Genomic DNA, 26,364 nt, shown 5'->3' on the forward strand with positions numbered 1-26,364 from the left:
GATAGATAGAGAGGATAGTTGATTACAAGGTCAATATATATATTTATTTATTTCATCTTTATTTAACCAGGTAGGCTAGTTGAGAACAAGTTCTCATTAATAATATGAAGAGAGAGGGCTCAATTATTCTGCACCACTGCAGCTCTATAATCGCAGGTTGACCCTAGAACACCTGCCTGATGATTTTGATTGACAGGTTCTCTTGCACTGCACAACGACGCCACTAAAGTTCCGTTCTAACAGGCTATACCTAGGAAATGACGTCAGTGCGGGGAATATGGCGTCTGCAGTGTCTATGGACTCTACAGACAAACAGTATATTGATATCAAGTTAAAATAACGACTAATTAAAGCCGCGGTGGAATTGTAAATGGACGATAAGGAATCTTCGGCCATGTTTTTTTATTGTCCTTTTTCTTGATCTCGGATATAAACCCGCAACACATGTCAGAAGAAGCCAGGTCTGCCTGGTCAAAGAGGGGTTGTGGGGACTCGCAGCGCCGAGGTGAGAGACACTAGCCTGCTAAGCTAGCTAGCGATAAACAATTCCACGGGATGTCGTGAGCTACAAGTCAATTCAAGCTTGCAATAAAATGTGTATTGCCGTTAGGAAGTTGGCTAGCTACATTGGCTATCATTTTGACTGTCCTGTCATGGCCTTGCGCGAAAAATAAGCAATCTGTGATTTTCCCGACTGCGCGAGCTCACTGGTTAGCTACGTTGTAATGTCAGTTTGCTAGCCAACACGATTACGTCAAAGATTAGCCTACACGGCGAATCTAATGTTTTTGAGTCAGTTAACGTTAAATGCACTAGCTATATTATCAATTATGATTTAATTCATAGGGGGGGAATTCATTTCTAGCGTTGTAGAATGTTTTTCTCTGTCTCTAGATCAGGGCAAACATAAACAGAGGAAATGTGAGCGTCCTCTCAGCCTGCTGTCAGCTAAGTTCGAGACTGGCCTCGAGGCCCCCAAAAGGTACAATCTCCATGACAACCATAACAACCATCCATTCCTACTTCTACCTGTAGCCTACATCCTTCATCCACGGCTGGTGGCCGTATTAAGGAAGAAATGAGGGATCCTTTCTTCCTTAATAGGGCCACCAGCCATTGATCTGACAAAGCAGGAGGGAATGGTGCAATTTTGAGTATTGGAATGGGGATCCAAGGCAGCCTGTTCTTGGAGCCTCAGTATGTGTTCTTCTCAATCAGGGAAAGTTCTGTTCAAGACATCTTGTTTAATTTACTCAGTAGCTTTAGGTCTAGCCTGCGGTTTGGTTTGAATAACCTTTTATTTTATTGCTACATTTTTTATTGTTGATTTTCAACATACAGTTTCGATGTACAATAAAATGTTGGGTTTGTCGTCCAGGTGATTCAGAGAAGGGCGTTGTTAGTTTCTCCCGGGACACAAGGGCCACTGTCCTCTGATTGGCTCGGAATACCCCCTCTGACATGCCCGTGGCCAATCAGAGGTGAGTGTGCATTGTGTGTGGGTGTGAGAGAATGAATGCATGCATTTGTATCTGATTGTCTGTGGGTGAGTGGGTTTGCTGCTAGTGTGTGAGTGCATAATTGTCTGCTGGTGTGTTTGGGTGTACGCATGCAGCACACGTTTCTTTGTGGGTGTGTATTTTAGTGTGGGTGTGTATTTTAGTGTGGGTGTGTATTTTAGTGTGGGTGTGTATTTTAGTGTGCGTGTGTATTTTAGCGTGGGTATGTATTTTAGTGTGGGTGTCTATTTCGATGTCTGTCTGTATGAGCGCTGAGGTGTGAATGTTGAATGTTCTTGACGTCATTCTAGAGCCTTCCACTGAGACAGACTTTTACACACACACACACACACACACACACACACACACACACACACACACACACGTGTTAGAAAAAACACAGCCATGTGTTAGAAAGAGAAATACAGCATTGTGTTTTAACTGCAGTGTGATGCATCCCTTTTGAGTGACTCTTTTATTGGGCTGTGGTTGAACAGTAAAGCATTACTACCATCATATTACTAGTGTGTTATTAATCCCCTCTCCTCCTCCAGGTGTGTGATGTCGGCGGGGGAGGTGGAGATGTACCTGTCCCAGGTGCATGATGGGAGCGTGTCCTCAGGGTTTCGGGCGCTCTACGAGGAGAGACTCCTATTGGACGTCACACTGCTCATAGAGGAACACCACTTCCAGGTTAGCAACACTCACTTACTCACTCACTTACTCAATCACACTAATGTAATGTTATCTCCTCCTCCAGGCTCACAAAGCCCTGCTAGCGACCCAGAGTGACTACTTCCGGGTCATGTTCACAGCAGACATGAGAGAGAGAGACCAGGACAAGATCCACATGAAGGGGTTAACAGCTGCCGGCTTCGGCCACGTACTGAGGTTCATGTACTACGGTTCACTGGAGCTCAGCATGGTCACTGTGCAGGAGATACTACAGGTAACACACACACACACACACACACACACACACACACACACACACACAACTGTCTCTTTAACCCTTTAAGCTGTGATGTATGTCCAATTCTCTTGTTCCTTCTTGCTGATGATCTGTCACTCTCTCTTTGTTTCCCCTCACCCTCTAGGCAGCCATGTATGTCCAGCTGACAGAGGTGGTAGAGTTCTGTTGTTCCTTCCTGCTGTCTAAGATCTGTCTGGAGAACTGTGCTGAAGTGCTGAGGCTGCTGGAGGACTTCAGCGTGGGGGTGGAGGGTGTGCAGGAGCAGCTTGACAACTTCCTGCTGGAGAACTTTGTTCCTCTGATGAGCAGACCTGACTTCCTGTCCTACCTCAGCCTTGAGAGACTGCAGGTGGGCTGGAATAACTCACATATTAGTTGTGTGTGTACCTAAAAAGTGATGCTCTTTATAACAGGTGATATATTCTTATTAACTGTGTGTGTCAGGCGTACCTGGACAGTGATGCCCTGAGTCGCTTCCCGGAGATAGAGCTTTATGAGTCTGTCCAGGCCTGGCTACGACACGACCGCCGCCGCTGGAGACACACAGACGCTGTCGTCCAGTCTCTACGCTTCTGTCTGATGACTGCTGCTAACGTCTTCGAGAAGGTAAGACACACACACACAAGATGAGTCACATGGTTCCCATGTGTGCAACCTGCTCTCTATGACATCACCTCTTACTAATTCTTCTTTGTCTCCCTCTCCTCCCCTCCCTCAGGTGAAGACGTCAGAGTTCTATCGTTACTCTCGACGGCTGCGTCAGGAGGTGGACCAGGCTCTCGGCTACTTCCACGACGTCAACGAGCAGCCGCTGGTCGAGACGCGCTCCAACCGCATCCGCTCAGTCCGACCACAGACCGCCGTGTTCAGGGGCATGATCGGACACAGCATGGTCAACAGCAAGATCCTACTGCTGCACAAACCCAAGGTAAGATCCTACTGCTGCACAGACCCAAGGTAAGATCCTACTGCTGCACAGACCCAAGGTAAGATCCTACTGCTGCACAGACCCAAGGTAAGATCCTACTGCTGCACAGACCCATGGTAAGATCCTACTGCTGCACAGACCCAAGGTAAGATCCTACGGCTGCACAGACCCAAGGTAAGATCCTACGGCTGCACAGACCCAAGGCAAGATCCTACTGCTGCACAGACCCAAGGTAAGATCCTACTGCTGCACAGACCCAAGGTAAGATCCTACTGCTGCACAGACCCAAGGTAAGATCCTACTGCTGCACAGACCCAAGGTAAGATCCTACTGCTGCACAGACCCAAGGTAAGATCCTACTGCTGCACAGACCCAAGGTAAGATCCTACTGCTGCACAGACCCAAGGTAAGATCCTACTGCTGCACAGACCCAAGGTAAGATCCTACTGCTGCACAGACCCAAGGTAAGATCCTACGGCTGCACAGACCCAAGGTAAGATCCTACTGCTGCACAGACCCAAGGCAAGATCCTACTGCTGCACAGACCCAAGGTAAGATCCTACTGCTGCACAGACCCAAGGTAAGATCCTACTGCTGCACAGACCCAAGGTAAGATCCTACTGCTGCACAGACCCAAGGTAAGATCCTACTGCTGCACAGACCCAAGGCAAGATCCTACTGCTGCACAGACCCAAGGCAAGATCCTACTGCTGCACAGACCCAAGGTAAGATCCTACTGCTGCACAGACCCAAGGTAAGATCCTACTGCTGCACAGACCCAAGGTAAGATCCTACTGCTGCACAGACCCAAGGCAAGATCCTACTGCTGCACAGACCCAAGGCAAGATCCTACTGCTGCACAGACCCAAGGCAAGATCCTACTGCTGCACAGACCCAAGGCAAGATCCTACTGCTGCACAGACCCAAGGTAAGATCCTACTGCTGCACAGACCCAAGGTAAGATCCTACTGCTGCACAGACCCAAGGTAAGATCCTACTGCTGCACAGACCCAAGGTAAGATCCTACTGCTGCACAGACCCAGATAATTTAATGTTAATTTCTCTACCATAAGCCGTCTCCAACATTGTTTTAGAGAATTTGGCAGTATGTCCTACCGGCCTCACAACAGCAGACCACGTGTAACCACGCCAGCCCAGGACCTCCACATTCGGCGGCTTCACCAGCGAGATCGTCTGAGATCATTGAATTCATTTAAATTGACTGATTTCTTTATATGAACTGTAAAACCGTTGAAATCATTGCTTAATGCATTTATATTTTTGTTCAGTATAGTTTAACAAGACTCTTGACATCTTTTAAGTAGGCTGATATTATTAATAATAATGGATAAGGAATATGTTATTCCGCTACCAAATGTTTTCTGATAATTTATATGAACTCTCAATTTAATCATACATATTCTCTTTTGATATACATTGTATAAGATTACTTCCCAAGCAATTTTTATTATTGTAATTTGAAATGTAATAAAAAATAAATAAAAAAACTTCCCAAGCAAAGTCGAATATCTTTGAATCCTCGACTTTAGAAGGTCGTAGCTCAGCTTAGGAACGTCAGAGCCTAACCAAATATATGTGCATCAGAGTCACGTCTTCCTCTGGCATTTACCACTTGTTTCCAGCCTCAAGCATCGCAAATTTAGGCATTGTTTTAGATCGGTATACTTCAGAGGGTTTAGGTTAAATGCGGAAGACGCATTTCCGTTGAATGCATTCATTTGTTTAACTGGAAGTCCCCCCCCCCCCCCAATGAAATGTTGCTGCCCCTAGGTTGGGAACCCCTGGTGTAATGTCTGTATGATCTGTCTGTAGGTGTGGTGGGAGTTGGAAGGTCCCCAGGTCCCTCTCCGTCCAGATTGCTTGGCCATCGTCAACAACTTTGCCTTCCTGTTGGGTGGGGAGGAGCTAGGGCCTGACGGGGAGTTCCACGCCTCCTCTAAAGTCTACCGTTATGACCCCCGCCAGAACTCCTGGCTACGCATGGCCGACATGTCTGTACCCAGGTCTGTAGTTGTCTGTAGTTGTCTGTACCCAGGTGGTACATGGTTTCATATTTGTATAAGGTCTACTAGGGTGTTACATTTGTTTTGAGCAAAAATGTATTTATAAACAATTGTCTTTACTTCCAGGTCAGAGTTTGCAGTGGGGGTCATTGGTAAGTTCATCTACGCTGTTGCTGGCCGGACGCGGGACGAGACGTTCTACTCCACGGAGCGCTATGACATCACGGCAGACCGCTGGGAGTTTGTGGACCCGTACCCGGTCAACAAGTACGGTCATGAGGGCACAGTCCTAAACGGTAAACTCTACATCACAGGAGGAATCACATCCTCATCCACCTCCAAACAGGTGTGTGTGTTTGACCCTGGGCGAGACGCAGGGGGAGGGGTGTGTTTAGCGGGCTCGGGGGGAGCAGGAACGACGGACACACACAGGACACGCTCAGCTCGCACCCCCATCCTCCCCAGCACACACACCAGCTGCTGGGAGAACAAGTCGAAGATGAACTACGCTCGCTGCTTCCATAAGATGATCTCCCATAACGGGAAGCTGTACGTGTTCGGGGGGGTGTGTGTGATCCTCCGGGCGTCATTCGAGTCACAGGGCTGCCCATCCACAGAGGTCTACGACCCTGAGACAGATGAGTGGACCATCCTGGCGTCGATGCCCATCGGGCGCAGTGGGCACGGTGTGGCGGTGCTGGACAGACAGATCATGGTGCTGGGGGGCCTCTGCTATAATGGACACTACTCTGACTCCATCCTCACTTTCGACCCAGATGACAACAAGTGGAAGGAAGACGAGTATCCCAGGATGCCTTGCAAACTGGACGGGCTGCAGGTGTGCACTCTACACTTCCCTGAGTACGTCCTGGAGCACGTCCGGCGCTGCAGCTGAGGTCTGGTTCAGTTCAGACATGCTCCTTTTTAAGGTTTGGGAATGCCCCCCCTTTTTAAGACAGACTTCTCCCACAGGCTCCAGACGGCAGATGTGGGCCGGGCGGTGGAGGATAGGTGTTTACAGGTGTGACACTAACGCTCTAACTACACAGAAGCTTCTCAACTAGAGACACAGAATGGACTAAGCAGTCTCAAAAGCCCGATCCTAGGCAACACCATGACTATGGTCTGGTTTTAATGATGGATGCTTTTGGCATAGTGGAACTACGTCACTGCCTACGCCGAAGGGAAAATAAATATTTTGGGGATTCGCCCAGCAAATCGCGAGGCAGACATGCCAGAACATCGAGATTCAAATCCAAAGTTTGCAGGCAAAACCTTTGCAGTGGTTTTACTTAGTTAAGTGTAAATCCATTTGAATTCCATCACTTCTTGACAGCATCCCTTTTGATTTGAACGAAACCTTCCATATACATATGCATATCTTATAAGCGTTCAGAAAGTGACTTTGGACCTGAATTTCAAAATATTTGAGATAAATGTGCTCAAAATTAACCCATTTTGCATATGTGCAGTTGAAGTTGGAAGTTTACATACACCTTAGCCAAGTACATTTAAACTCAGTTTTTTTTTTTTTTTTTACAATTCCTGACATTTAATCCAAGTTAAAATTCCCTGCCTTATGTCAGTTAGGATCACTACCTTATTTTAAGAATGTGAAATGTCAGAAAAGTAGTACAGTGATATATTTAAGTTTAATTTCTTTCATCACATTCCCAGTGGGTCAGAAGTTTACATACCCTCAATTAGTATTTGGTAACATTGTCTTTAAATTGTTTAACTTGGGTCAAATGTTTCGGGTAGCCTTCCACAAGCTTCCCACAATAAGTTGTATGAATTTTGGCCCATTCCTCCTGACAGAGCTGGTGTAACTGAGTCAGGTTTGTAGGCCTCCTTGCTCGCACACGCTTTTTCAGTTCTGCCCACAAATTTTCTATGGATTGAGGTCAAGGCTTTGTGATGGCCACTCCAATACCTTGACTTTGTTGTCCTTAAGCCATTTTGCCACAACTTTGGAAGTATGCTTGGGGTCATTGTCCATTTGGAAGACCCATTTGCGACCAAGCTTTAACTTCCTGACTGATGTCTTGAGATGTTGCTTCAATATATCCACATAATTTTCCTCCCTCATGATGTCATCTATTTTGTGAAGTGCACCAGTCCCTTCTGCAGCAAAGCACCCCCACAACATGATGCTGCCACCCCCGTGCTTCACTTTTGGGAAGGTGTTCTTCAGCTTGCAAGCCTCCCCCTTTTTCCTCTAAACATAACAATGGTCATTATGGCCAAACAGTTCTATTTTTGTTTCATCAGACCAGAGGACATTTCTCCAAAAAGTGCGATCTTTGTCTCCATGTGCAGTTTCAAACTGTAGTCTTGCTTTTCTATGGTGGTTTTGGAGCAGTGGCTTCCTCCTTGCTGAGCGGCATTTCAGGTTATGTCAATATAGGACTCGTTTTACTGTGGATATAGATACTTTTGTACCTGTTTCCTCCAGCATCGTCACAAGATCCTTTGCTGGTCTGGGATTGATTTTTCACTTTTTGCACCAAAGTATGTTCATCTCTAGGAGACAGAACCCGTCTCATTCCTGAGCGGTATGATGGCTACGTGGTCCCATGGTGTTTATACTTGCATATTATTGTTTTTACAGATGAACGTGGTACCTTCAAGCGGTTGGAAATTGCTCCCAAGGATGAACCAGACTTGTGGAGGTCTACAATTTATTTTCTGAGGTCTTGGCTGATTTCTTTTGATTTTCCCATGATGTCAAGTAAAGAGGCACTGAGTTTGAAGGTAGGCCTTGAAATACGTACACAGGTACACCTCCAATTGACTCAGGCTAATTGACAGCATTTATCAGAAGCTTCTTAAGTAAGCCATGACATAATTTTTGGGAATTTTCCAAGCTGTTTAAAGGCACAGTCAACTTAGTGTATGTAAACTTCTGACCCACTGGAATTGTGATACAGTTAATTATAAGTGAAATAATCTGTCTGTAAACAGTTGTTGGAAAAAGTACTTGTGTCATGCACAAAGTAGATGTCCTATCTGACTTGGCAAAACTATAGTTTGTTAACAAGACATTTGTGAAGTGGTTGAAAAACGAGTTTTATTGACTCCAACCTAATTGTATGTAAACTTTCAACTTCAACTGTACCTCACCATACCATGAGACACTCATATCTTCTTCATCACTGGAAAAGATAACTATTGAGATGTATATAATTTAAAGGCTTACAAACAGGGTTGTCAAGCTATTTTATCATTTCTGGGGGTAATAACTTTTCTCAATGTTAACATAAATGATCTAAAAACACGTACACTCCTAGTCATATGTTTTAGCTTCGATCCTATTTGACTTCCTCTAAGGCTTTGTGACCGCCATCTGTTGAATATGCTCTTGAATGCAGATTGAGTGTCATGTTTGGGCTGATAAAAGTACTAAAATGAGGAAAAAAATTGAAATGTCAACTTTTGAATGCTACCACAAAGATGTCCACATGTTGAATGGGCATATCTGTGTAAGTTATACTGTCAATCATCCATATAAAACCTGTTTAAATCATAGAAATATGGATAATAAAATAGATTTGACCATTTTAAGTTTACATTCGATGGTGGGTAGACGGGCTAGTAATTTAGAAGTAAAAATGTTGTTTCAATTTCAATGGTGTACCATCTAAATTGCAGTGGTCTGTAGGGATAGGTCCATTCTATGATTGAAATGACACCCACCCTGTATTTAAGAGCATGCTGTTTATCAACCGATGGTGGGCACAACACAACAACTTCATGTGAAATAGGGCCTAAGCTACAACATATGCGAATATAAAAACAATAGTAATTTATGATTTTTTAAATAATGTTTTAAAATAAATAATTTATTTTTTGTCAAACTATTTTATTATTTCATCACTGTAGGTAAGCTTTTAAATGATATCGAACTCAACTGTTTCTCTTTTCCAGTGAAGAAGACATGGATGTCTTATGGTATGGTGGAGTATGCACAATGGGTCAATTTTCAGCACCTTTAAAGTCAAATCTCATTTTATTGCTCACATACACATTATTTAGCAGATGTTATTGTGGGTGTAGCGAAATGCTTTTTCAGGTCCAAAAAGACACTTCCTGACCACTTCTTCCATGGGCAAACATGTATGGAACTTTTTGTATAAATCGAAAGGGATTCTGTCAAAAAGTGGTTCAATTCAAATGTTTTTATCGTTAAGGTAGTTCATGCAAACTAGCCACTTGCAAAAGGCACTCCTTAAAAACAGCTTCCATAATTTCCATTTTGCTAGCCACTATTTAGTTGTTTTTTAAAACAGAGAAAGTAGTGATGTTGACAGTGACATAGTTCCTCTTTGCCAAAAGAGTCCTGCATTGAAACTAGACCCTAGTCACTGTTGTACGAGACTAAACATGCCATAGTAATCTGTCCTACTCACGGGCAGAAAAGGTAGACTCGCTTGTGATCAGTGGTGGTGGGTAACTCAAGCTGATCATTTTCAAAATTATCTTTCTCAGAAGAAATGGAAAAATATTGAGAATGTTTTTCATGATTTAGCTGGTTTATTTTGGACTGAGGTCAGTTTCATATTGTTGTAATTATTATGATTCAGTTTCAACCTACAGTCCTCTGAACCCTCTGTCTGTCTCTCCACCATGTGATGTCATGCAGTTTCTTTGTAACCCCCTCTGAGTCTGGGGATCTGGAGCGTGTGTGTGTGTGTGGATAAATGAATGAGCAGAATGAGGAAAAATAGTATGCTCACATCATACTAGTGGGCATGTGAGAAAGTAAATTTTTAGTGACGTAGAGGATGATGATTTAGTGCTGTCATGACTACATTGCAATAACACTGTTGATCTGCTGACTGAGAGAACCATGTCGGAGGTCAGGAACAGGGCCGGCTACAGGCAAAGCGGTCACTTGGGTCAAGGTTTCCCCAACTTGGTCCTGCCCCCCCTCCGGTTGCATGTTTGGGTTTTTGCCATAGCACTACACAGATGATTTAAATAATCAAAGCTTGGTGATGAGTTGGTGATATGAATCAGCTGTAGTGCTAGGGGGAAAAACTAAACGTGCACTCAGGGAGGACCTCAGGACTGAGTTTAAGAAACTATATATATTTTTTAGGAACTCAGTCTTTCTCAACTTACTGTTACGAGAATAATAGAATGCTCAAGGTGCAAACAAGTTTTATCATCACTAGCTAGGTTTCCATCCAATTGGCGACAGATTTTCATATATTCTAAAATCCACGTAAAAACAATATACTGCATTTTCCCACCAGAGATGTGTTTCCATGAAATTGACTCTTTGCAGTTAAAAGGCTGTGCGTGATGACATAGTACACATACAAATACCTTTTGCGGTTAGATTCCCATCTACCGAATACAATTAAAAAATATAGAAGTTCAATGTGTTTCCATCACATTTCAACTCTACTGAAGGTTTTCTCACAAAACATGTTGCTCTATATAGCGAGTGTGCCCACTCTGGTACTGACACGTGTGCTCTAGCCAACAGCTCGCCAATACATTGCTGGTATAGCCTACATCAGGGATGGGTAACTCTAGTCCTCAGGGGCTGGACTGGTGTCACTTTCCTCATCCCTAGCCAACACAGCTGATGAAACTAATTCCATTCTAAACTGAAGATCATGATTAGTTAGTTATTGGTGTCAGATGTGTTAGCTGGGGCTGGGGATAAAGTTTGACACCAATCAGGCCCCAGAGAACTGGAGTTTCCCATCCCTGGCCTACTTGATGAGATTATTATGGATCAAATTGTGGATTATTTGTATTTGACAAATGGCAGCCAAGCATCGATGATCATGTCACCAGAATAAGACCCTCGATTATTTATTGGAAAGGAGCATCAAGCTCATCACTGCATGTTCACCACCCTGTGAAGTTCATCATAACTTATTTCATCTGTAGCCTAATAAACTGTTTCCTGACGAGTTGTAGTGGGAGGACCACACAACATGTCATCGCGGGACTCCAAGTTGACTAAGATATGATGGTTATTATATTAATATTTGCACATAAAAGGTTTAAACTGCATAATTCATTTTTCCCAATACAAAAAGGTCCCACCATATCTAACATATTTGGTTTTGTCGACATTTGGAAAGTTTACTGACCAATTTTCTGTTTCTATCAGGCTGTCCTGACATTTTTAATCCAACGTACCTTACTCGCATAAAAAGGTTAGATGGAAATCTGGTTCGTTTTATTCACTCAATTAGCCATGTCAGCTAATATTTTTTTGTAAGTCTCCAGTCATCTAAACCTGTAGAAATCATGGCCAAATACTGACCGGGCATGTAGGGCACGTGCCCAGGGGCCTTGACCTCCAGGGGGGCACCTCTGCTCAGAGTGTCTGCAGTTATGTTTTTGTTGTTCACATAGAACAGTTTTACCTCTGATTTGCTTAGTTTAAATACTCCAGGCCACAAGGTGGCACTAGCTTGTGTCGGTTGTACCTAATGTAAGCTGACTAGCAAGCTGCGCTAATGTTGTTACTAGCAAGAATTTGAAGTAAGCCCTATAAGTCTCACTTAGGGCCCAACCAAATCTCGCTTTGGGCGCCCAAAAGGCTAGAGCCGACCCTGGTCAGGGATGACAGAATTGTTAAGGTCCTGGTCTCTCTGGCAGTACTGTATGTAAGATTACACTTGATTTATTGACGTTAACTCTGTCTGCTTTGAGTGTTACTGTGACTGACTGCTGAAGTTTTTTTTTGCAAGGTAGGAGTAGGGTGTTGGCCACAAATGTACTAGAAACAACTTTTGAATTAAAAAATAAATAAAATAAAAAGTTGATACAGAAAAATTAGATGAGTTTACATTAAAGATGAACTTGAAATGGACATGGCGTTCCTTACTCAATACTCCCAGTAATGCAACGTCATTAACTATTTTTGCCTTCTAATCAAGAGTTGATATGTTGAGCCTCAGTTATCTGGCTTACTTATTAATCCTACTTTGTGAAACCCTACCCTGACCGTAGTCCTGTCTGTCTCTGTCTGACTGAGCCAGTTGCAGCGAATGAACCTGCTCATCTCTATCTCATTCTTCTTTTCATGAGCAACAATGAAAAGGGCTAAAACACATTATTCTGCAGTTCTGTCTGTCAGCCTGTTTTATGTGTGTTTATCTAACACCCATCCACCACCAGGTAACTTGGTGTGATTGTGGTTTAGAATATGATGTTGATATAATTTGCATTGCAATAGGTCATGGTCTTTGATGCTTTTAGAGAGGGAGAGAGAGAGAGAGATTGTGCCACTTGTTCTGTGCTATACCTCTCCCTCTTCTCTCCTTCCTCTCCTCTATGCAACATTCTCCTGCCTACATTCATGGTTTTATTCAGTAAAACCCCCAAGTGCAGTATTTATGCAGTAGCTTACAAACATACCTTTCCCCGCACAGTCAGCTAAAGTCTCAGAGCGGTTTGCGGTACTGAATAAATAGCAGGTAGACCCCCCTCACAGGTAGATGTCTCCATTTGACCAAGTAATATATGTGTGTGCTGTAGGCAGTCATGTTAACAGTCTCAGTTTACACATCACAAAGGCAGGTTAGATTTAATATGGTCTTCTGTCATCATCTCCCATCTCTGTTTTGTATCAATGTATATTTTCCCATGTGAAAATTACTATCAATATCATGAACTCTAAGGCCCAGTTGGTTTCCCAGACATAAGGCTGCTTCTGGACTAAAAAGCAATGTGCAATAGAGAATCTCCATTGAAATCGTTTTTTGGGTCCAGGAATAGTATGCGTCTGGCCAAAGGGCCCATATTATGCCAAACTCTTGTCTTCAAACTGCTGTCTCCCTCTGCTGGTCAACATGTGTATCTACTACTCCTGCTGTTTTTATTTTGGACATGGTCTGCCTGTCTATCTGTATGTCTGTCATTGCTCAGCATTTAATCCTCATCAGCCCTCAGTCTCAGTAGGATAAAATAATTGAATATTGAGGATAAAAATACCCTGTATGATGACTATTTGACAAAAAAAATGAATAGATAAACAATGTATTTACTATAATCTGAGTAGACTGCTATTTGGAACACTTTGTAATTTCTATCCAGAAATAAATGTTCATACTGTTCAGCTTTCCTTTTGTGGTTAATTTAGTGCAGGATTTCCCAAACTCGGTCCTTGGGACTCCAAGGGCTGCACGTTTTGGTTTCTGCCATAGCACTACACAGCTGATTCAAGTAATCAACTAATCATCATTCTTTCGTACTTTTATGCAGCTGTGTAGTGTTAGGGCAAACAACACCTTAGGTGCCTTAGGGTCCCGAGGACCGAGTTTGAGAAACGGTGATTTGGTGTGTTTGGGAAAGGTGTGTGTGTCGTGTATTAACCTGTGATGCTGACTATAGTGTGCCACCAGATGTCGCTGTTGAGATGCACATCGTTCTAAAATTGTCGAATCTAATGTTTTTTTCCGTTCGAGTCGCCGTACAAAAACAAAAGTCATTAGGCAGGAAACTTTGGGAAACTGGTAATGGCTCAACTTTATTCTTGTAAGCTGCATTCGGGTTATTATAGACTTACACTCGTAGTTAATGACAGACTACAGTATGACAACAGTAATAATACCGTTGTAAAGCGTGATGATGGTGGTGGGGCTGAACATTGGCTGAAACGTTAGCAAAACGTCTTCTCTTTTAGTCATAACTATGGCTATGACATGACTGGACGAAACAGTATTTTTTTTTTAGCAGTCCTAGACTAATAGCTTTATTCTTTATTTTGAGCAGAACATTCACCTCATGTTAACGTTAGTGTAACTTACTCTCAAATACCTGCCATAAATGTCCTGACTCCTGCCATACATTTACCATAAAGTAACTGTCCTCCTCACGATGTGTCTGTCTGCTTCCAGGTTCCGCTGTCTGCCGCTGTGTCAGGTGTCCTGGGTTTGATGACGGGGACTGCAGCTGTCCTGGGGACTGCAGCTGTCCTGGCCGCTAGAGAGGTCAAGGAGAAACTGGCAGCTCTGAGTCTCAGTATTGAAGAGGTAGCTAGTATGGCTTTACTGTCCCTCTAATGTCCTGTCCAAGAACACATGAGGCAGTTATGTGAAGCAGGGGCGTGGGCCTGGGTGGACACAGGCCCACCAACTGGGGAGCCAGGCATGCCCACATTTCTGTTGGCCCCCCAACGATGAATTTCTGGCTACGACCCAGATATGAATGGACAGATCTTATCTGCTAATAATGTCTGTTTTGGTGTTTGTGTTGGCCCCCACACGGGCCTTTGCAGATTACATTTATTTGACAGGACAACGTAGTCTGCTGGATTAAAGTGTGTGTGTGTTTCAGCTCCCGTCCCTCTACACTACTCCAGAGCCCCAGCTCAAGTAAGTGGAGTCAGAGGCGGGGCCAGTGGAACAGGGTGTGGCCGAGCTGAGGAAATGGGCCGAGCCTTTCACCGACCAGTGTCAGGTATACCTCTTCCTCAGCGATGTATGTATCGAACCGATCATCTGGAACAAGATGGGTGTATCTAGGCTATCACAAGTGGCATCTCCCTCATTATCTTGTTGAATGCTGAGATTTAAGAATGTTTGTGGTAATTGTTTGTTTTCCTGTAGGAAACGGGTCTGGTTGCCCTGGAGAAAGCAGAGGTAGGTGACAGACACTGTCTACTAAGACTAGACATACAAACACACACTAGTGGTGCACGGCTCAACTGTTTGTTCACCTGCACCCGTCCGCAATTGCTAATAAGCCATCCTCAACCTCCCGGCTATATGTGATAAAGTGAAAATCTAAGGCCCACACCCGGCCCTAACCCGCTAATATAGAAAATGCGTTGTAGGCTACAGTCAGTGATGGCCGAACTATTTTTTTTTGGCTCATAATTTCCAACATTTTTGTTGGCTAGTTCTTAGTTAACTTGTCTATAATTAGATACATGAAGCTTCTCTTTTGTCATATGTTGCCCTAGAAGACCAAATAAACCCTTGCTCACTAGAATATTGTCCTAAATCGGTAGAATGAATGCTTCAATATAGTTGACATCTGTAAGGTTTTCACTGTCATCTCTGCTTCTTTTGTTTAGGGACCGGGGAGAAAATGCAATAGCTAAAAAACCGGTTGACCGGTTGTAGGGAAATAGAAAGATGTAAAAACGACCTAATATGTTTCTGATAAGATTTCAGTTCGGCTTGGATGCATATTTTGTGTTTTGAAATAAGCTATCAGCTTTTATGATTCTGATATAGAAGGTAACCCATCTAACTGCACTTTTGCAATTCTCTCAAAATGCTGAAATAAATAAATCATATTTCAAAATGTGTCCTACATTTGGTGTATAATTTTACTGATAGAAATGCTTAATTCTGCAGGAGTTAATATTAAGGCTATGTGAGAGGTTATAGACCTACAGTCAGTGTCCAGATTTCCGTTTCCATTTAACCCATCTGAACAGTAAAAGGCCAATTTGAAGTCCCCGTCTTGTGACTCAAATTTGTATAGCGCCTCACAATCATCACACAACATAGCTGGCACTGCTATCATCCTTTTTTACCACTTTCCCAAATCTTTCACAAACATTACTTTTCTGGCCCTCTCTTCTCCATTTCACAGCTTTTATCTTATTAAACCCAGACATTGTCCATTTTTGCCTCTGTGAATTGAATAGCTTTTTCTGCCCGTTCACAAAAGCATTTGGTGATTGGCGTGTAGGATATTTGTCGCGTGTACAGTTAGGCACTAAATCTTAGGCTTACGCACTAATGCCAGATAGTCTAAAATAATGAAAGAAAAACCTCAATGTAGCCTATAGCTAGAAATTGCACAAGAATTATACCTTTATGGATTTTTAAATGTATTCTCTCTTTATTCAACCCGCATGCCACCTACCCGCCCTTCAACCACACAATATTTAACAATATTTTATATATGAATGCTTCCGCTCAGTGTTTGAGATCAATTGACACTCTTTACCATGGCACTTTGAGATTTATTTTATACTGCAAAACCCTTACGCGCCACTGCACTTTGTATACCAGGGTTGGCTGACCTTCTCTAGTCACTCGTAGACTCAGTCACTGGTATTTCTTTTATTTACAAAGCCATTTTGGGTTTACTACCTTTTTATTTGTGCATTTTTATTGTTCAGAAATGTGGTGGGTACTCTCTTCGTTCGCTGGACTTTATCCTGCTAACTGTTCCAAATGTCCGAACTGAAATTGGTAAAAGGGCTTTTATTTACTCTGCGCCACCGTCTTGGAACACCTTACAAAATACTTTTAAACTGGAAGAATTTGTCCCGATTGGTGTTTTTAAATCACTGATGAAGGATTTTGAGGCTGATTCCCTGACTTGTCAATGTTTTTAATTTGCTGTTTTATACTCTTGTGAATTCAATGGATTACTTGTAGTTTTTCATGTTGTCTGTCTGTAATTTTTTTGTAATGACTTGGTGCTGCCTATCTTGGCCAGGGTGCTCTTGAAAAAGAGAGTTTAATCTCAATGAGCCCTTCCTGGTTAAATAAAGGTAAAATAAATAAATGACCTTAAACCTGCCCTCCTCGCATATATAACTGCTGGGATGGCGGTTTATGAGTCAACCCACGCATAACTAACACACATTGAGCTTTCTGTCCATTTTTAATTTTGGGAAAGGACATACTGAAGCATAGATTAAGGTTCTCTCTCTCCTCTCCTTGATGTCATATCCTGTGGAACAGGAAGTCTACAGGATTGTAGAGCCCACTGTGAGCACCTCCATCAGGACAGTGAGAGGTGAGGAGACACACATCTTCCTGATACTTTCATATTATGGATGCATACTTAATTGTGTTCTCAGACTCTCTCTCACACACACACACACACACACACAGACGTACGAGTTCCTCAAAGATCCTCCTCCTGACCTCTATCCCAGAGTCGGGGTGGTTGGCTTCTCTGGCTTCCTAGGCCTGTACCTGGCCAAAGGTAATGTGCACACGCACAGACATTTACAGTGCCTTCAGAAAGTATTCACACTCCTTGACTTTTTCCACGTTTTGTTACAAAGTGGGAATCAACTGGATTGAATTGTCTTTTTTGTCAACGATTTACACAATACTGTAATGCCAAAGTGGAAGACAAATTCCAACATTTGTAAAAAAAAATATATATATATATTATGTTTTTATCTTGCTTAGATAAGAATTCAACCCCGTGAGTCAATACGTGTTAGAATCACCTTTGACAAACATTTTCAGGTCTTGCCATTGATTTTCAAGCAGATTTATGTCAAAGCTGTAACTCTGCCAATCAGAAAATGGGATATCAAAAAGAAAGGAGGACCAAGGCACTCTTCATATAATTAATTAAAATGCCTTTATTTGTATGGCATGTTCAATAGAAACAAAGTTTTTTTTTTTAAATCCAACGTGTTTCGGTGTATTGTGTGTAGGCCAGTAACCAAAAAAAATCTAAAATCAATTTTAAATTCAGGCTTTAACATAACAAAATGCGGAAAAGGTCAAGGGGTGTGAATACCGTACCAGTACCAGTCTCTCTAGGTTCCAGGGTGAAGAGGCTGGTGTTTCCTGTAGGGTTGATGGCTCTCAGTGCTTCCATGTTCTACCCCCAGCAGGCTGCCTTAGCCAAGGTCTGTGTATGTAGGGGGTTCAATGTTAGTGTGTGTCTTCCACCCCTTTCCCTCTCTCCCCCCAACGGGAAGGGCTGTGGTTTCCTGTAGAGAGTTCTGGCTGTGAGGTAAGCGTGTGTGTGTGTGGGGGAAGGTATGTGGTTAATAGTCTGCCCTTTCATTTTAAAGCGGTGTCCCATGCTGTTGTGTAGAAGTCTGGGATATTTTGGGTCTGTTTTATGTGGTTGTCTGAGAGACACACCCAGAGAGGATACAGGTGTGTATGTATGTGTGTGCACCAACACAGCCAGATCAGACAGACAGGAAGGATGATAGAAGAGGGAGTAATTATAGAAGCAGGATAGGAAAGTGATGAGTAGACAGCAGATGAGAGGGAGGATGGAAAGCTGTGACCTATGACTGGGGTAATGGATGTAGTTTTGTGAGTTATGGTCAGTTTAAATCAAATGCAATTAAGTTTTGTCACGTGCGCCGAATACAACAGGTATAGATCTTACCGTGAAATGCTTACTTACAAGCCCTTAACCAACAATGCAGTTTTAAGAAAATCCAGAAAAAGTAAGAGATAAGAATAACAAATCATTAAAGAGCAACAGTAAATAACAATAGCGGCGCTATATACAGGGGGTACCGGTACAATGTGTGAGGGGCACCGGTGTCGAGGTAATTATGGGGGGGGGGGGGCGGCAATGCAAGTAGTCTGGGTAGCCATTTGACCAGATGTTCAGTAGTCTTATGGCTTGGAGATAGAAGCTGTTTAGAAGCCTCTTGGACCTAGACTTGGTGCTCCGGTACCGTTTGCCGTGCGGTAGCAGAGAGAACGGTCTATGACTAGGGTGGCTGGAGTCTTTGACAATTTTGTACGTACATATTTTTCGTTGGGATATGTACGTACAGTCACTGTCGGGACGACGTCCTCGATGCACTTGTTGATGAAGCCAGTGACTGATGTGGTGTACTCCTCAATGTCATCGGAAGAATCCCGGAACATGTTCCAGTCTGATAGAAAAACAGTCCTGTAGTTTAGCATCTGCTTCATCTGACCACTTTTTTATAGACCGAGTGACTGGTGCTTCCTGCTTTAATTTTTGCTTGTAAGCAGGAATCAGGAGGATATAATTATGGTCAGATTTGCTAAAGGGAGGACGAGGTAGAGCTCTGTGCGTCGAGTAAAGGTGGTCAAGAATTTGTTTTCCCTCTGGTTGCACATGTATCATGGTGATAGAAATTTGGTAAAAGTGATTTAAGTTTCCCTGCATTAAAGTCCCCGGCCACTAGGGGCACTGCCTCTGGATGAGTGTTTTCCTGTTTGTTTATGGAGTAATACAGCTCATTGAGTGCGGTTTTAGTGCCAGCCTTGGTCTGTGGTGATATGTAGGCAGCTACGAAGACAGTAAATTTGTGATTTAGTGTGTATTGGGTGTTTAATGATCCATTTTGGGACAGTAGATGTGTTTATGGGCATTAGATCTGTCAGATGGTTTGTTTGATTGGTTGAGGTCAGACCTCATAGTAGGAACCCCTCTGCCCCATGTACACACACACTGTTGGCCTTTTTCTATTGCACATTTCCGTTGTGCCTAAGTCAAAATTTGGGCGTGTGTGGTGGATCTCTTATCTCAGGTGAGCTGGTATTCTATGTATAGCTGGAGTCAGCAGGGTCGGGATGCTGGGAAGACGCTCTGGAAGGACCTGCCATTTGGCAAGGGCAAGGTAAGTCATCATCATGACAAGGAATCGAGGAAAGATGTTTGAGATTCAGGTGAAATGTGTGGGGGGGGTCGGGTCAAGTGCAAGTGCTGGTTAATTGTTTTAGTATTCTTTCTAACAAAGATATCTGCAAATATTTCAGGATGTTGTGTATCCCGATTCATTTAAACATTAGTTTGACAACATAGTTGTCCAAAAAAAGTGGTATCTTGGATGAAATATTACCACTACCTTTTTAAAACCATGTCTATCTTTATTTCCCAAACACAATTCAACACAATCACAATCTCTTTTGTCTTTTAATCATTTGAAGCACACAGGCATTTGAAGCAACACTTTGTACTTTTTTTTAAACACTGAAGCCAGTTCCACTGCATTTTTTTTCTTCATTGTTCCCCTTTAATCAAGGACTGATTTAGATCTGGGACACCAGGTGGGTGTAATTAATTATCAGGTAGAACAGGAAACCAGCAGGCTCCAGACCTTGTAGGCTAAGAGTTGAATAACCCTGCTCTAACACAATATATTATACTTTTTTTTGGACCTCCCTTGCGGTCCACTTTTTCCATCTGATTTCTTCCTTCACAGACTCCATGAAATGATAACCTCTTCCTAAATATTTGGTCAAATTATTAATTTTATGTATGAGTGGCTCAACTTAACCCACTCTCCCTTATTTGAATTTTGGAACTAGATGTTCATATACTTTGAGGATATTATAGCATGTCATCACACCCACCGGTGCTGAGAGCCTGCTGTAACTGTTATTACCATCATCTATGCCTAAATTGGTTTTGGGTAGTTTGAACAACCAATTGATAACCAGGTTGTTGTTGTAAAATACTATTTGTTTTCAATGACATGACCTGGATTACTAGAGGTGAAATCAACCATGTAGGTCTGTACCTGTGGATAGAATACACATTCAACACCCCTTTATACACAGCGCCTCCGTGGACTACAAACACAGGCACACACACAACACCCCCCCATACATCTGTCTCTCCTGTAACATGATACATCCCATTTCCTCCTGCTCTGTTACCATCCCAACTAACCATGCCAACTGACACCCTCGACTCCTGTCAGCTGTCCTCTGACCTCAATTGAATGTTTATGTCTAGCCAAATCTTAATGCTCATAGTATTTTGTTTAGCTATTTATGTATTTATTTCCAGAGACATCCCCCCCATCAAGGATCCACTGCAGAGTGCACAGTACATACATTATATCAAACGTTGAAGATTTTATTTGAGCATTGTGTATGTATTTTGTGTTTCAAATTTTGTTTGTTTTTGTATTGATTGTCCACCCCCAGAAATCTACTTTCTAGGAACAGAGAAATAGTCCTAATAAATTAATCTCATATCTGATTGTGAGTGTGTTATTGCTAATAAACTTACATTCTCACTGAAAGTGTATTCTGGTCATGTCTGAAGGCTTTTTTTACGTGTGGAATTAGTTGTTCAAACAGGGACTGTTCCCACCCCATAAAACTTACATAAGGAGAAAAAAGAGAGGAAGCTGTTCATCTGCAACTCCAGGCTGGCCCCACATCAAGATGTGCTTTAGGCAACTCCTCTACCAACCCTTAATGATGGGACCAGGCTAACACTCTACAAACAATCTGCTGTAACCCTGACCAAATGATCACTGCAGTTGTTTTGAAGTAGACTCCAGCTTCCCTCTGCAGTGAGGGTGAGCAAGTTAGTAGGGTAGGTCAGTTGGTGTGACTTGACACTCAACCTTGACGCCGTGGGAGGTGTGACAATGCCTGTATTTATGCAACCAAGTGATCAACACACGTGTGTACCAGAATAGAACATTGTTAGTTTATAAAGGGTTGGATAAAGACCCCATGGGGAGTGATGTGTCTTTAGAAATTAACCATTGGCTGAGACCGAGGTTTCAATCAGTAAACGGGCAGGTTCAAAGGTCAGCGAGGCTCACTGGAGTCTGAGAAGGATGCAGTCTCTTTCCCCCCACCCCCTATCCTTCCCCCTCGTTCTCTCAGATGTAAATATTGTCACAATTTCCACTGAAGTCGGTCCCTCCTTGCTCAGGCGGCGTTTGGCAGTACCGACCTTCTAGCCATCACTGATCCATTTTTCATTGGTTTTGTCTTCACACCTGGTTCCAATCCCATCAATTACATGTATTTAATCCTGTTTCCACGCATGTCCTTGTATGTTTGTGCTAGTCATGTATTGGTGCGCGACAGGTTTTGTACCCATTTGTGTATATTTGGGTTTGAGTTTTTGTAAGCACTTAAACCAAGTTAATTCTCCTGCGCCTGACTTCCCTGCCACCAACACGCACCTGTTACAATTGGTCTGTGCTGTACGTGGATCAACGTTAACTAAGTCAATTAAGCACTGTCCTGCCCTATTTCCTACCAGCGTTCAGAGTCCATATGAGGGTTTAGGGTAGAGTACAACTGTCCACTAAAGACAATGGAAGACTAAGATCACTCCTTTAGTTGGGTTACTGAACTTGAAAATGCTGTCCTCAAACACACATTTGGCAAAAGCCAAATGGACAAAGGAGAGCTGTGAAACTTCATAATTAGAGCATTAGGCCTTTTCTCTGGGTTTAGTTTGAGTGTTGGGGAAAACCCTGAGAAAGGGCCACTGTTTACAGTAAAGAGGATCTGTCTAGGAAAAGGGTCGGGATGCAGTGTTTGTATACTGTGAACTGGGCCACTACACTGTTTGGTTGTGAAAGTGTTTGTTGATCAGGCAATGCTGTAGTGAATGTTCAGTCAGTGAAAAACAAACCCTCACATTGATATGCATTTCTACGCCCCGGGTTTCTGCAAGATCTGACTAGAACGTTTGTGTGCCTGCGCGTGTTCCACTCCTCTGCTCTCCATAGACTGGTAACAGACCACACATTCCCCTTTCACAGAGGAAGAGAAAGTATGACAGAGGGGGTGAGAGAGGAAAAGGCTGATGACATCACCATTCTGGGATTTCATTGTAAAGCCCCCGGGCTTCCTTGATCTAGAAAAGTCAGTCACCACACAAATATGCTCTGAACCGTTTAATTGCAGAAAAAATAAACACATTAAAACTGCAAATCACTATATTTTAGAATGAGTTACCTAGATTGGTCCATAAGGAAAAGGAGCACACTACACCCTTTCAGGTTCTAGATAGGATTCCTACACAAAAGGCTTTGAGGTTTGTTGATTGGCAGAATAAACTAAAAACTACAACTACTAAAATGATGGCTTTAGATAAAATACTTGATCTATTAAAACAAAAGTATTCATGAACCCTAAATTAAGTGATTAGTAATGTTTAATGCCCCTTTTTACTAATAATAATCTTTTGTCAGTAGTCACACACCCCACTGCTGAAGTGAGAGACAGGCAAATAATTAACTGAATTGAAATCGACCCCAAGTCTCTCATTCCAATCCCCATCTTTCTGTGTCTCTGGGCCAGCTCACTCTTCGGGGCCAGATGACATCTTGAGGAGGGAGCTCTTGTCTATCTTGAAGAGTCTCCATCCCTCCTCCAGAGAGAGGTCGGCGGCGCCACGACGCTTGTAGAACTCTATCGACGCCTGGTTGCCCTCGGCGACGATGAAGTGCATGCTGCTGCAGCGAGACTTGACCGCCGTCTGAGGGGGAGAGAGGAAGAGAGCAGGTGTCAGCGTACCGGACAGTGATTGTGAGCTTTCCCCGCCCCCCCTCACACAAAGCCATCCAAATCTAAAAATAAGCTTTCCCTGCCAACACCATTTATTTTTCCCCAATACATATTCATTGATTATTTCAACAGGAATAAACAGAACAGGAGTGGAATCAGCTATTTGTACAAATAATCATAACTCACTGAAATGGGCTTTATAGAAAGTATGGAATTCTGTTTGAGTCATTGACCTACTTCTACAATAGTATTCTGACAAGAGCCATGTAAAAACTGTGACATCTACCAGGTACTGTTTGTACTGTGTAATAACTCCTAAGTTACTCACATGACTGAGGAGCTTGAGGATCTCTGAGCCGATGCCAAACCCTGGTGGAAAGAGAGAAGACAACGGGAAAGCAGTAAAAATGGACAGACGATGAGAGTTTATGGTTATTGGTAAGGTCAGTGAGGAAGAAAGACAGAAGGAGAGAAAGTGTTTGTAATTACCCCTGTACTCTTTCATGACGAAGAAATCTTCCAGGTAAAGCAGCTTGCCGATCCAGGGGTCATAGGTGAAGTAGTACATGGCAAAGCCAATTACCACAGGACCTAGACAAAAATAAGTAATCACAAATACAAGCCTGATGTAGTACAACAGAGCTTGTACCAGAGTTACCCCCAAAACACTGAATGACGGCCAGTTCAGCATTCTGCCCTAAATGGTTATGAGCAGCTAGGATGTGGGATTGTGGATCACAGATCTGTGATTAAGGATAACTTCAACCTTCAGCTCTAAACTCAGTCTGGTTTTAGTGAGGCCAGAGAACTGTGTAAACGTGTCAGTTGGGCAGTGGTGTAAAGTACCTAAGTAAAAATATTTTAAAGTACTACTTAAGTAGTATTTGGGGGTGTCTGTACTTTACTATTTATATTTTCCATTCAAATTTTACTTCTCTACATTCCTAAAGAAAATAAGGTACTTTTTACTCCATACATTTTCCCTGACACCCAAACGTACTTTACATTTTGAATGCTTAGCAGGACAGGGAAAATGGTCAAACATCCCGGGTCATCCCCACTGCCTCTGATCTGGGGGACTCAATAAACACACATGCTTCTTTTGTAAATTGAGTGTTGGCGAAAGCCCCTGGCTATCCGTAAATGTAAAAAATATTTTTTTAAATAGTGCAGTCTGGTTTGCTTTTACTCAAGTACTATTTTACTGGGTGACTTTCACAATACAGTACTTTTACCACCACTGCATTTGGGGTTGTGTTGGGAGAATTGAATGCATGCAGTTTATCAAACGTGTCTGACACCCACACACAGACCATAAGAGGAAGTAAGACAATGTGTACCCATCAGCCTCTCGCTGAGCGAGACAGACGTGTACAGCTACAATGTTTCAAACCTACATACCTCTCTTTACAGAAAGTGTAAGTAAGGCGTTGGGCTCCTCCCAGACATCAAATATCATGTTATTGTGTACACTGACAATATAACTGAAGACATGCGTCTGTATACAGCACAAACTGGGCTTACAGGTTTGATCTATGTTTGGCATAGGGAAAGTAACTACATGCATTGAGAGGCAATGTTGGAGATTCACAATCTCTTACCATTGTTGTTGTTGCTCTGCTCACTGGGGTCTTCCGCCACCAGGCAGTGGTAAAATGGGTGGTCCCCAAATCCGTCCTCGAGCAGATCTGTTATTACAAACGTTATAAATGCAATTTAAGCTCTGTGTGCAGTCAATCACACGGTAAGCAGGACATACTGGTTTTAGTTTCATTCAGACTCACCTTTCTCAGTCAGTATCACTTGATCTTCCATGTCTTCATATTTAGCCAGTTCCTAAACAGAAGCGGAAACAATTGTCAGATTCAAAACCAAGAGCAAGTCAAATGGGGAACGTGTATCACTGACTGAGATAGGTGACCGGCAACGGTCAGAACACCTCAAACGGAGGAAACAAGGCTCCTTGCCAACGTAAACAATTCAACTACAGAGCCAACTGATACCGAAGGATATCCAGAGGAAATCGTCGGCATTTGTCACCTTCAGACACAAGTTCAGAGTTTTTTTTAATGAAGTCAAACAAAACGGTTTCGTCTAGGCTTAAGCAGGGATACAAAATAACAAAACAACAACAAATGGTCTCACGTTCAGGGCGAGGGCCAAATGGGTGTGTAGTGTAGGCTAAACATACCTCAGTATATTTTCCAACAACTTTCGCAAAACAACAGCGTAGTGAATCTACGCAAAACACTAGTTAGACAGTGCATTTATTTATTCTCCTCGTCAAATGTTGTTTTTGTTTACGGCCTACCTTTATGAGTCGCAGTATGTCAGGCACATCTTTGGGTTCCGCTTTCCGCAATTTAAAACGGTCCATTTTCTTCTTTTACTCTTTTTCCCTTTTCTCACTAAACCTCTGTATGTGAAGTGAAGCAGGAGAAGTTTCTTCATTCGCGTCCCAGGAGTTTAAACCTCCACAGTCAGTCTGGGATCCTGACGCCTATGTCGGGAGAGTTTACATGCAGCAGTAACCTATCTGGGTCGGATCAGCTGGACTGGATCGTGCTTTGTCTCGCACCGCGGTTTTATACGGACGGAGAGGGTTGGGGAGGTTAACCGGAACTCGGCAGTTTCTGGCCAATTGGAACGGAAGATCTCCGACACGTCGCAAGTTTCTCTGTTGTTTTCTTCGATCAAGAGAGAACTTGCCTGACTAGTCAGCCTGAATTTAATGGATTTATCTCACAAGTGAAGTAGGGCCATTAACAGGCAGTTAACCCACTGTTCCACTGTTCCTAGGCCGTCATTGAAAATAAGAATTTGTTAACTGACTTGCCTAGTAAAATAAAGGTAAAATAAATAAATAAATAAAAACATTCTGCTGCTCGCTATAACGTAATTTTTCCATGCGATGTGGATGAGTAGCCAGGCAACGATATGTATTTATTTATTTATTTATTTCACCTTTATTTAACCAGGT

General features: G+C 42.8%; 2 protein-coding genes across 6 annotated transcripts; one reads left to right on the forward strand and one right to left on the reverse strand.

Annotated features, from left to right (window-relative positions):
- Positions 1-263: 263 nt before the first annotated feature.
- LOC115104973 (kelch-like protein 15) lies at positions 264-15,717 on the forward strand. Of its 4 annotated transcripts, XR_010460465.1 has the most exons (14): positions 264-505; positions 895-982; positions 2,054-2,192; positions 2,260-2,448; positions 2,597-2,821; positions 2,917-3,078; positions 3,191-3,400; positions 5,234-5,424; positions 5,551-5,720; positions 8,036-8,178; positions 14,295-14,429; positions 14,734-14,856; positions 15,006-15,038; positions 15,476-15,717. XR_010460465.1 is itself a non-coding variant. In XM_065007012.1 (10 exons), the coding sequence occupies exons 1-9, from the start codon at positions 445-447 to the stop codon at positions 6,317-6,319; spliced, it is 2,034 nt and encodes a 677-aa protein (XP_064863084.1). In that variant the 5' UTR covers positions 264-444; the 3' UTR covers position 6,320; positions 14,295-14,375. The 4 variants fall into 4 exon arrangements, 3 of the variants coding, with proteins under 3 accessions (XP_064863084.1, XP_064863087.1, XP_064863085.1); XM_065007012.1 differs by lacking the exons at positions 8,036-8,178; positions 14,734-14,856; positions 15,006-15,038; positions 15,476-15,717 and having other exon boundaries at positions 5,551-6,320; positions 14,295-14,375; XM_065007015.1 differs by lacking the exons at positions 895-982; positions 8,036-8,178; positions 14,734-14,856; positions 15,006-15,038; positions 15,476-15,717 and having other exon boundaries at positions 5,551-6,320; positions 14,295-14,375.
- A 7,041-nt stretch (positions 15,718-22,758) lies between these two features.
- Positions 22,759-25,997, reverse strand: LOC115104974 (diamine acetyltransferase 1-like). 2 transcript variants are annotated; one of them, XM_029626438.2, is made up of 6 exons: positions 25,696-25,993; positions 25,169-25,220; positions 24,986-25,072; positions 23,874-23,975; positions 23,713-23,753; positions 22,759-23,355 (listed from the first exon to the last, which is right to left on the reverse strand). In XM_029626438.2, exons 1-6 carry the CDS (start codon positions 25,759-25,761, stop codon positions 23,179-23,181), a joined length of 525 nt encoding a protein of 174 aa, XP_029482298.1. In that variant the 5' UTR covers positions 25,762-25,993; the 3' UTR covers positions 22,759-23,178. The 2 variants fall into 2 exon arrangements, with proteins under 2 accessions (XP_029482298.1, XP_029482297.1); XM_029626437.2 differs by having other exon boundaries at positions 23,713-23,975; positions 25,696-25,997.
- Positions 25,998-26,364: the final 367 nt, after the last annotated feature.

Source organism: Oncorhynchus nerka, linkage group LG22 (assembly GCF_034236695.1).
Source record: "Oncorhynchus nerka isolate Pitt River linkage group LG22, Oner_Uvic_2.0, whole genome shotgun sequence".
Taxonomy (NCBI): domain Eukaryota; kingdom Metazoa; phylum Chordata; class Actinopteri; order Salmoniformes; family Salmonidae; genus Oncorhynchus; species Oncorhynchus nerka.

Excerpts from the sequence above, each read along its gene's own strand:
- LOC115104973 (XM_065007012.1), top strand. The coding sequence starts at position 445 with ATGTCAGAAGAAGCCAGGTCTGCCTGGTCAAAGAGGGGTTGTGGGGAC. Across the intron at positions 2,193-2,259 it reads TAGAGGAACACCACTTCCAG|GCTCACAAAGCCCTGCTAGC; the intron begins GTTAGCAACACT and ends CTCCTCCTCCAG. Across the intron at positions 2,822-2,916 it reads TCAGCCTTGAGAGACTGCAG|GCGTACCTGGACAGTGATGC; the intron begins GTGGGCTGGAAT and ends TGTGTGTGTCAG.
- LOC115104974 (XM_029626437.2), bottom strand. The coding sequence starts at position 25,761 with ATGGACCGTTTTAAATTGCGGAAAGCGGAACCCAAAGATGTGCCTGAC. Across the intron at positions 23,976-24,985 it reads GCAGAGCAACAACAACAATG|GTCCTGTGGTAATTGGCTTT; the intron begins GTAAGAGATTGT and ends ATTTTTGTCTAG. Across the intron at positions 23,356-23,712 it reads TCCTCAAGCTCCTCAGTCAT|ACGGCGGTCAAGTCTCGCTG; the intron begins GTGAGTAACTTA and ends TCTCCCCCTCAG.